The sequence below is a fragment of the Neltuma alba genome, unplaced genomic scaffold (assembly GCF_004799145.2).
Source record: "Neltuma alba isolate B1F8T4 unplaced genomic scaffold, ASM479914v2 tig00006401_pilon, whole genome shotgun sequence".
Lineage (NCBI taxonomy): Eukaryota > Viridiplantae > Streptophyta > Magnoliopsida > Fabales > Fabaceae > Neltuma > Neltuma alba.
The window spans coordinates 5,318-17,030 of NW_021634452.1; the positions used below are offsets into that span (position 1 = coordinate 5,318).

At 29.9% G+C, this 11,713-nt stretch overlaps 1 protein-coding gene across 1 annotated transcript; it reads right to left on the bottom strand.

Annotated features, from left to right (window-relative positions):
• Positions 1-2,010: 2,010 nt before the first annotated feature.
• On the bottom strand, positions 2,011-8,092 carry LOC114750270 (triacylglycerol lipase 2-like). Its single transcript, XM_028938846.1, has 9 exons — positions 7,975-8,092; positions 6,765-6,872; positions 6,018-6,158; positions 5,250-5,360; positions 4,421-4,564; positions 3,979-4,019; positions 3,444-3,523; positions 3,052-3,155; positions 2,011-2,325 (listed from the first exon to the last, which is right to left on the bottom strand). Exons 1-9 carry the CDS (start codon positions 8,059-8,061, stop codon positions 2,011-2,013), a joined length of 1,131 nt encoding a protein of 376 aa, XP_028794679.1. The 5' UTR covers positions 8,062-8,092.
• Between the last annotated feature and the right edge of the window lie 3,621 nt (positions 8,093-11,713).

The window sequence follows — 11,713 nt, forward strand, 5'->3', positions numbered from 1 at the left end:
TGTCATGAGCACTGCCGAGGTTGTCAATCACGTCTTCTCGGGTTGTTAACACACTGTTGAGATTGTAAATAAAATTAGAACCTATTTACACATCAACAGTGGCTGTTAACAACCCGAGAAGAGGTGGTTAACAACCTCAACAACGCCCCTGGCATTCCACAGAGTGAGTTGTCATAAGCACTGCCGAGGTTGTCAATCACGTCTTCTCGGGTTGTTAACAGCCACTGTTGAGATTGTAAACGAATTGTTGCAATAAAATTAACAGGGGTAAGTAGGTAATTTCACAATTAGAATTAATTACACACAGGTCCCTGGGGACTTCAGAATCATTTCGTGATTTCGTGGGACCTTTTTGATATTAAGTGTACTCTGTGGGACCTGAGTGTAATTTTCCCAGAAGATTGTGGTTTAGTTGGGAAGCCCTGGCCTCTCGAATACCAAGTTGGGGGTAGAGGAAGTTCATTTTTCTTCATCATTTTCCATTATGCCAAGAGAGTGTAATGTGTCCATGAATTTTCTTAGAGTGTTTGCTTAGTTCTTTTCCTTCCCAGCAGCTTATTTCTGAGAGTTTAAGCTTTATTTCTGCTGTAAATCTCTTTCTTTCTCTTTCTTCAGCTATATGGATGTTTAAAAAAAATTCAGCATTAGATTTCTATTATTTGTCTGGGGCAAGAAAAAAACGTTAAAATTGAGATTTTGATTGTTAAGAAAATATTCTCAAATACTACTATATTAAGTTTAATTTTTGATATCAAACATCATCATTTAACATTAATAATTTTAAGGTTAAAGAACTAAAAATATTTCTTTTAAGTTAAGAGACTAAATTGGAGTATAAAATTTAAAAACCAAGTGTATGTTTCTGCCTTCTTTGGAGGGAAAAACATACTACCCCCTCCGGTACTTATATAAAACCCTGTTTGACTTTTATTTTGATCCTAAATATAAGACCCCAATCTACATTGTCTATCATATTTACTCAATTTTTTTCAAGATAATTCGTCTAATAATTACAGTTCTAGTTAATATACTTGATTAATAAGGATATTTTAGAAAAAACAACACCTATTTAGGACAAATAACTAACTCAACTTACTTTTTTAATCTTTTCAAATTAGTCAACTGACTCTTATAATTAGGATTGGAGGTAGTACAAAATATTGTGGTGAAAAGCAATCAAGGAACCTAAGCGTGAGGCTCATGGTACATATCAAACCTTAAAATATATCTATTGGAATATTGAATAGTAATAAAATCAGTAACTTGTCGAAATGATCTATAGTTATAATGATTAACTACTCTCTTTAGGGATAAATCTCAACATCCGCAACTTTCCTTCGAGCTATCTTAGTTCTAATGTTCTTAGCAAAATTATTTTGCGCACTTGAGCCTCCGTTGCTAATTTTTCACTTCCCTATTTAGGTTTTCAAAGCTTACTATTTCTCACTGCCGTATTTATTTCACCAGCTTTTATTCTGATCTTTCGTCTCAAGTTTAATTATTCTTTTCAAATCTCTTAAACACTTGAGGCATTATAATAACAACATTTCAATACCTTGCATGCCATATCATTTATTTTTTAATTTATATAAATATTCTCTATTCGAGATTAATTAATCTTTTTTGTCAAGATATGAATGGCAAATGGCAGATGTTTTAATTCACTCCACCTACAAAGTTAGGAATTGAAGCAGCAAGCACTTGCTCATGCTCCAAAAGAGAATTTAAATTTATTATCAAAATATTTAATTATAAACAAAACTAATTAGTTAGTTTTGCGATAAAGAAACTAAAAAAATATTTTGTATAAAACCAAGTTCAAACCATTAAATGCTAATTTTATGGCTATAAAAATGAAGAGGAGAGAAAGGAAGGGAGAGATTTGCCCAAAGAAGGAAAGCTCCTATAAGTTTTACAAACTTGATGAGTACCCATAATTCTTTTTCTTTACATCCAACAGAAATAAAATTAAGAAAAAAAGTTTTTAAAAAAGCAGAAATGGGATGTTAATTAATTATATTGCTTGAAAAAGTCCATCATGGGCTGATAAACAACTTGATTGGCAGTGACACCCATGACAAAATCAACATGAGCATAGTCTTGTATGAAAAGCACCCTAAGCTTGTCCTTGTCATGATCTTTGAGATTGTCAAGCAAAACGGCAACGTCGTTTACATCTGCCAGGGTATCTTTCCCTCCATTGCTGAGAAAAAGAGGAAGGTCGTTTGGAATACTGGTCATGTCGTACACAGGAGGACTGGCTTGTCCATAGTGTTGCATGTTTTGTGCTTGATCTCCGTAGTCAAACATCGCTATGTTCCTTTTCTAACCACTGCACAAAATCCCAACACGCGTATAAAACATACAAGTTTCATACAAAAATAAAAAATAAAAAAACAATTTACAAGAAAATTAATGCTTTCTGATCATATTTCAACTTTATTACATTCTGATATAGCAAGCAAATACAATAAATAACTAAGTTATCCTATAATTTAAAATATATTTATGTTTTCTTCTTATGGCCAGAGAAACGTTTTCCAACTTACCTCCAAACACAAAAAAAGGCGTTCTTTTAAGAAAAATAATTTTTTTAATTAATTATATAGTTTTAATTTTATATATTAAGTTATATCATTTAGAAAACTTAAAACACTATTACTAATGAATTTGTAACTTAATATTGAAATTCAAATAAGATTTATCATAATCACCGATTGAACTTAAAATATACAACTAATTAATAAGCCCTTCACCGAGTAAATCTATAATTATGAATAATTATGAGCAAGAATAGTGCCAATACAATATTAAAATATAGAAAGAATAAAAATATCTCAAGGATGATGCTATTTTGCACAAACAAGAAGACAATAAAACAAAATTTGAACTGAATTTTCTGTCTTTTTATCAGTTTGACTAATTCATTTTTGGATCTCCTTTTAACCAATTTAATCTAGGACTAGTTATAATACTTGTTGACTAGTAGTTGTATTCAATCTTGATAATATGGGATATTCAATTTAATTATCTTGCATTTATAAAATGAACAGGCTTACTTTGAGCAAGATGGATCAAGTTCTTGGTTGATGTTGGCTGAGGCTCATGATCTAGATAAACATCTATCCTCGTAGAATTAATGCAGCAGTTTGGGCCTGAAATTCATTGGGAGTGATATAGAATTACCAAAAACAAAACTTAAGTGACACTTTAATTCCAAATTTAAAAAATAAAAAAAAGATGATGACATTCTATATCAGGAGGAATTGGTATAAGTCTTTAGAGAATGGATAATCAACCAAAAGTTTAATATCAGCTGAAGAACATATTTAAGTTCTAGTGTGAAAAATGATAACAAATTTTGTTGTTCATTTTTATCATTAAGATTTTTGGGTAATTAAATCTATTTCTTATGGCTTCATAGAAATTTTCCATTACAGCACCTGTGAAGACTGTCATTAGGTCTGAGCAGTTGATATCCGGAATTTTGCAGATCTTTTCTAAAAGTTTGGTAGCATCTTGTCTGTTCATCAATAGATAATGTGCTGATGATGTTAGCTAGAAGTTCAAACACAATACTATGCATAATAATGATGAGTATCTATATGATATAGAAAGCATATGAAATGGAGTATTTAGTTGTAATTTTCATCAAAAATGAAAAGGAAGGGGCTTAAATTCGTTCATAGCCGGAACGGATTCCATTTTTTTGCTTTTAAAAAAATAGATGTAAGACGGGAAGGTCATCACAGCCTGAAGAAGTTCTAAAAAATGCAGTATATTAGAAAATATTTCTCATCATTAGGGAATTATTTTTAGTGTTTATAGTATTTTGATAGAAATGCCTAAATAAGTCCTTTAAACAGTTGAGAGAAGATGATAAAATAAAACTCAGTAAGTCATAAATGAGATGCTACATAAATAATCAGTAATAAAGTTAAACAATTTAATCTTTTTGTGAAAAAATAATTCATTTACCTTTTTGGAATAAACTCGCGAAGGCCTAACCAGTACAGAACCTGGAATACAGAGAATAAGAAACACGAGTCAAGTGCTAAATCGCATTATATATATAATGTCCTCTAGTTCTTAATACAAGAGCTGGTTGGAGATTGAATTTAATCTTAAATATAAGACCTTAATTGACTTTGTTCTTCAAGTTTGTAATTTATTATCTAAAATATCCATATTGATTACAAATGCCAAGAGGCTATTATACAAGAGTAGTCATGATTAAAAAGAGTATTTTAGAAAAATAAACTCATATATGTTACAAATAATAAATAACTTATTTTATTTTCTTAATCTACTTAAATTAGTTAAATAGCTCTTATATTAAGGACAAATAATATGTGTGTATATAAAATCGTATAGTCCAAAAAAGATAAAATAATAAAATTCTGGGAATGAAGTGTGTTACATCAGCCAGAAAGATATCAGCAGCAAGTTTGATGGGTGGTGAGGGAATCTGATTGAGATGAGCAATTGGACTAAGTAAAGCAGCAGATCTGATCATATTCACCAGCTCCTCTTCAGAGAATGCAGCTAATGCTGTTAATGTCCCCTGAATTTTCAATTTATATTCAATATGCAGATATATATATATATATATACACACAGTAATTAGTAAGTAAGCGGCCTTGTTCATAACTTCTAAATGGATATATTAAGTTTCATGCCAAATTTGAGCCTTCCATGTTAAAAAGTTGAATAATTAATCTGTATATTTCTTATTTTAAAAAGAATTAGAATAAAGATAATTTTTTTATAATTGCATTCTATGGAAAACGAATTGAATATTTTAACAGCAAAAGGGTGACACCACATTCATTTTGATCTGTTTATAAGGCGTCTTTTCCCTCTTCTAAATAATCCTAATACCATTAACGAAAAGTATTGATATTAAAATTTCAGATATTGACAAAATATTCTCAAATACTGATATATTCAGTTTAATAGTGATTAGCAAAAAAAAAAAATCATTTGAGACTAATAGTGTTGGTATCAAAGAACTAAACGACACTATAAAATTAAGAGGTCAAACTGAAAAGTTGTATACAATTAGAAGATGAAAGCTATACTTTATCTTATTTTAAAAGAAATTATAAATTTGAAGTTTCAAAATTGGACCATATAAATATAATTTTAATTATTATTTAAATTTCATTGCAACTAGACACCTTGTGCAATTTGCTCAAATTTTACGGCTTATAGTTTCAATAAATAAACTCAAAGTATGAGATACTCACCAAGGAATGGCCGGCATAGTGCAGCTTTTGGCCGGTATGGTTGTACACATATCCAACACAGGCATGAAGATCATAAGAGACCAATTCATCCCATGACCAATCCCAATAAGCCTAATTTTTTTTAGAATATAAAATTAAAAATGAATAAAAGCACCAACGAGAAATGATGATAATATACATACATACATATATATATATATATATGAAAGATGGAATTGTCGATGTTTATAATTTCATCTATTTTTTTAATTAGACCTAATACTTTTGTTTTTTTTTTGTTGGCTCCTTAAAATTTCCTCTCTTGTAGTCATCAATCTCTATGCTCATAATATGTTAATAATGACCGATATGGATGGTAACTAAGCAACAAGTGTAAGGTGTCATGAAATCCAAAATAAAAAAAGTTTCTTAAAAAAATAAAATTATTTATTATCAGCATAAAAATAAAAAGAATTGCATCCTTCATAATCGTTTGATTACATCTATATAATTTTTATTTTATTTAGATATATGTTACAAAATTAAACTAGGTGTATGCTGAGTGAGAGCCATATAATAAGTTGTTAATGTCATCTTCTTATAACAAATTATGAGTATATGAATCAATATTAATATTTGACTAAATTATAACAACATAAAAATAACAAAGAAAAACTGCAAAGATTTTAATTAATAATGAGGTGAAATTATAGCAACTTAATTGCATATTAATGTTCCTATAAAGCTGGCAAAAAAATTAATGTTCCTAAATATTTAAATCAAAAGTACCTTGTCATTAGGAGTGAGAGACGTATGGCCACTGCTATATCTAGTGCCGCGAGTATTAGCAAGCCACACATCATATCCATTGTCGGCTAATATAAATCCGAGGGATTCTTCAGGAGAATTGAATAGCCATATTACAGCATCCTGAAAATTAGACCACAAAATTAGAACAAAGACTCAATATTCTTAGGCAGAATTGCAATTAGATCCAAAGGAAGGGAAATAATTATGAAGTAAGTCCAAGAAAATTATCATTTTTTACTTTAAAACTTGTCATTACATACTGTTTAGGTTGTTATTGAGATTTTTTAATAATTTTTTGAGACTTGATTGTAATTATCCCATATTTTTATAGCAAGGTGATGGTTTGAGCCTCATAGATGAAAAAGCCACGTACGTGAGAGAGCTACTCTTACACTGGCCAATAATACTTGAATCTTAATTAGTTGGTGGTAACTCCTTTTCGGTCCTAAATGTAAGAAAGGATATTAATTTTTTTAAAATACCTTTTCTAATTATTTACATTATTGTTATTCTTTAGTAGAAAATCCCTTAATTTCACAAAAAAAAAACCTTAATATGTGTAATTAATAAGTATAATTTGGAAGAAATTACGAGTTTAAAAGATAAAGTAGATTGAAGTTTTATATTTAGAACCAAACTAATCCACTTATATAACTTCTACATTTAGAATCAAAGGCAGTGTGTCATATAACTAAATACATGAGATTTTGTTTAGAAAGAACATACACTTAAGATACCATGTTGCAGCAGAACAGGAGGCTTATCCGCTGAATTACCAGATCGCCTCGCTGGCATCCTCTGAAGGCTTAGAATGAAACCATCCTTTGTTGTAACCTGAAATCCCCCAATTCATGTTCACATATTGCCAATATTAGCTTCATAAACAATACTAATGTAATAGTTAGATAACTAATTTGCAGATATTAAGAAAATTAGTTAAATTAGTAATTTATAATAAATGAGTATTGTCTTTTTTAAAATATTCTTATTAAATATGCACATTAATCTACAACATTTTCTGTTCTAAAAGCATGATTCGCCTTAATTAGACAAGAGATTTTGATAAAAGAAGAAAACTTAAGTGAGACTTTTGGATACTTATTAGCTATTTGATTTAAAACTATTGTGATAAACATGTTTTACATTTCTGAATACATGATTAGATGTTTAAAAAATGAATAAATTCCTCAATTAATTATAAAATCTGCTTGAGTATTTTCTTTTCAACTAGGGGGAAATCTATGTGCGTGGCTTAATTTAATAAAATTTAAGGGAGGTTTGTGCAATTTTCTTTTGTTTTTCTAAGAGTGATTTATGTAGGTCAATAAATATATGGAAGGTTTGCGTATTTTAGTTAAAGTCAAGAAAGGTTTTTATTGACTTTGAAAAGAATTTTTTTCGCCACGACTTTGGAAATAAATGAGCGGTATATTTGTAAACCTTATTTTTTTTTTTTGGCCAAATATTAGTAAACCTTAATGAAAGTCTGTATAATGCACTTAAAAAAATATGTTATGTTTTTATTCAGAAATTTGATGATTGTAAACATCAATTAAGTGAACTTACCTAAATATTTTCCTTTTTCAAAACAAACTTGCAATTTTGCACAATCTTAGAAAGAAAACCATCTTTGTATATGTATTTAATCTATAATTGGTTGATGATTTTGATTTTATCTAGACCCATATGGCAAAATTAATCAGATGTATGCTGGGCATCAGCCGCTTACCCCATTTATCTTATAAATTAACAAACCAATACACATAATTGAGAACTATAATGACTCAATAAAAGGAAAAATATATATAATGACTTTCATTAAAAATGAGCTGAAATTATAAGGATTTGGATATTAATATTTCATTTTTTTTTTCAATTCTTCTCAGGTATGCATGATCAAAAAAGCTCTAATAATGGCAATATACTAATGACATACCTTATGTTCTTCACATTTGTAGCCTTGTGTCTCCACCATTGATTTGCAGATGCCATCACTACTATCACTTCTGAAAAATGAAGGCATTTCATCTTTACCATTCAATAAGGACAGAGATTTTCTTCCTTGTGCTTCTGAAATATAAGCAAGCAATATTGCAAGCAAAGTTAAGAAAATTTTCTTGGCCATATTTACCAAATGATATTGGTCATGCCCTATTACGCAGAAATGAATGATTTAGCGTTTTATATATAGATAGTCTAAATAAGAAGTATAATTTGAAGGAAAGAAATTGAGGGTTATATCGTATTTTACGGTTCAAACATTTTTGAATTCAAACAAAGCATTGGCATTTATCGGTTCCTTTTAAAACTTTCAAAGTATTTTTCATGCTTTGGCTTGACGTGCCCGTTAGGTTTCAAACTTCAATTCTAATTGGACGGTTGATTGGAATACGCATATTTTGCGTTCTGATTTTGTTTTCCCCCAACCTTTGACTAATAAGTTGTTGAAAGATGAAAAATGCTAAAGCATATGTTTGACTCTAAGTTTCAATTTAGTCCCTTAAATTTAAAAAAATATATTTTTAGTTTCTTGAATTTAACAATGTTAATCACATTAACAAAAATGTTGAATTCGTATTTAAATATTGGCATATCAATTTTTGATTCAAAGATTGCCAATTAAGAAATATTTAAAATAAAACCTCATTTTTATCAGCGATTTTTATGCAGCTTTACATAATTATGAAATAGACCATTTTTCTCGCTTTTGTCATTGAAAACATTAGAGTTAATATTATCTTTAGTCATTAAAATTTGACCTCATTTTAGTTTTGACCCCTAAAATTTTGCTACCTGAAATTTGATATCATTTTGGTTTTGGTCCTTCAAATTTAATATCATTTAGGTTTTTATCCTTGTTTTACACACCAAAAATCTAAAGCCAAAACAACATGAAGTCAAAGTTTAAAGACCAAAACCACTGGGTTAAAATTTTAGGAACTAAAATTAAAATGAAATCAAATTTTAAGGATTAAAACAAGCGGTTTCAAACTTTAATAATCAAAACCAAAATGAGGTCAAATTTCAAGAACTAGAAATGGTATTAACCCAAAACATTATCTAACTAATCTTAAAAACTTATATTAAGACATTAAAAAAATTTTAATTACCTTAAGGATTGATTCTATTATTAACTCTTATACTATTTTCGATAGCATAATTTAGAAAGAATAGAATAAAAATTAAAAAGCTACAATTTAAAATATGTTTTAAATTATTATTTTTATGAAAATTGAAAGGTAAATCCTATAGAATCATGTTAGAAAATTCGGTCACAGGAAAAAAATTATGTTTGACAGCACCTGTAATTAAGTTTTATCTTAAATACTTTTTAATTTACATAGTTTAAATTAAAAATTAATATGTTATCATTTAAATGCTGAGTTATCATTTTAAAATCGATGAGTCAACAATTTTTACTAACGAAGTTAACAATGTTAAGTTTAAGGGACTAAAATATGCATATTAAAGTTAAAGGACAAAACTGAAATTATTTCATATAGACTTAAAGAACCAAATGTACACTTTAACCCTTATATTTAAGACTAACGTTAACTTCTCAATTAGTTCCTACATGAAGGATTAGATGGAACATGTAGAAGTGATTAGAGTTGTAGTGAAACCTACTGCTTGATTTAGGATTAGTGGAGTGTTGTGGAGGCCCCTCCTTCTACTTGTGAAGAATGTCAGACCTAATCCATACTTTAAATTGTGTATCTACTACTCCAATTTTTAATGTAGGACCTAATTGGGGAGTTGATGTTGATTTCTTATGCAAGACTTATTTCACATGTTTATCAATTTTTTCTGAAATCAACATTCTTGATATTCTCCCAATAATAATTAAGTCATTACTATAGAAACAGCTTTTTTATGTCGCCGTTTAATGACGGTCACCAAAAATGATCATCAATGTTCAAGCACTAGTTGTAATTCTCTAGTCAACACAAGTGGTTTCTCAAGACTTGCACATCTTATAATTATGATCATCGTTGTTCAGGCATTAATCACCATTCTCCAATCAACATAAATGGTTTCTCAAGACTTCCATAGTCTCATAATTTGGTCTATACTACATTAATCATATCTATTAACTTTAAATTCTCATTGCAAACATTTTATCAAACACTCAGAGTGCATTCAAATTAACGAGCTCAAAGATATTCCTCTTAAAATCACAGTCCCAAACTTGATACATTACGGCTACAATCCAACTCCACATGTTCGCTACACCTTCATAAAACTCAAATAAAAAAGCTATTGGAAGAAAACTAACAATTTTCCAATCCACGCGTACAACACAACAGAGAAGGTAAAATAAAACAAGCAACAATCTAGAAAACCAAGAAAGAAGAAATATGACATTCACCCACTGTCCATTAACAAACACACTGACGGAATGTTAGACAAACTTACCTCTGTCTCAGTGTAACTCCTCTTCTCTCTTCTCTCTTCTTCCACGGTGACCACAGCACCACGAAGCACCCTTCCTTCTTCTCTTCTCTCTTCTTCCACGGCGACAGCTTCCTCCTCTGCTCCCTTCTCCTCTCTTTTCTGTTCTTCTTCGCGCCGTCCGTCTCAACCAAGTGTTCCTAACTTTAACCACACCTATCTCCCCTTGCTTTTGTTTCAAATAATACGAATGGCAGTTTGGTCTTTTCGTTTAACAAAATAATCCCAATTTGGTAATATGAGACCAAAACGGGATTTCTCAAATTGGCCGGACGTTTCTAGGATTTTAGAGTTAACTTGGCATTTTTCTATCTTTTTCCCTATCAATATTGTTTCCCGATTGTTTTGGCCCTAAGATCATCAGAGATAGCGTGATATCCTTTTTTTTCATATATAACCAAGGAGGCAAGTTGTAAATTATGAGGAGCACCGGCCAAGCACTGTGTGCACTACTAAGATTACCATATGGATTAATTTTGTCCGTACAAAGCCCTAACCGAAGGTTTCTTGACTCACTATCTAATTGAGAAAATTTTTGATCTATTATTTTCCATTGAGGAGAATCTGCTAGGTTATGAAGCTTTCCATCACATATTTTCTCATCGGAATGCCATCTCAAGTTCTTTGCTTCTATTAGCAAATAGATGCTTAAATCGTGGTATTATTGAAAGATACCACAGAACCTTCAAAGGAGAACCTTTGGTCATCTCATTATAATCACCATCATCTTTCTTAACTTTGTATCTTGAAGTCTCATATTTAGGGCACTTATTCAACCATTCATACTCATTTCTAAACAATATACAATCATTAGGGCATGCATGTATCTTCTCATATTCTAGACCCATCAAACACAAAATTTTCTTTGCCTCATACATTCATTTTGGAAGTGAATTCACTTTTGGAAGAATATCACTCAGTAGTTCAAGCATCGATCCAACCATTTCTTGCTTTTAAATTCATCAATTTCAACACGGTTGTCAACCTTGTGTAATCATTTTTACACCCTAGGTATAAGGGCGTCTCTGCATTACTACACAAAGTTTCAAAAGTGAAAGAGAACTGTGTAAATGATTCAGACTTTATGTCATGAAACATATCCAAAATTCTATCACCAAAGTCTTCATTCACAACCTTCTCCTTTTCATATAGTGTAGTCTTTCTAATTTCTCCATGCCATGTCTAATTTGTATACCTCAAATTTATCCCATCAAAGATAAAAT

Excerpts from the sequence above, each read along its gene's own strand:
- LOC114750270 (XM_028938846.1), bottom strand. The coding sequence starts at position 8,061 with ATGCCTTCATTTTTCAGAAGTGATAGTAGTGATGGCATCTGCAAATCA. Across the intron at positions 5,361-6,017 it reads CTCTCACTCCTAATGACAAG|GCTTATTGGGATTGGTCATG; the intron begins GTACTTTTGATT and ends AAAAAAAATTAG. Across the intron at positions 2,326-3,051 it reads ATCTTGCTCAAAGTAAGCCT|AAAAGGAACATAGCGATGTT; the intron begins GTTCATTTTATA and ends TGCAGTGGTTAG.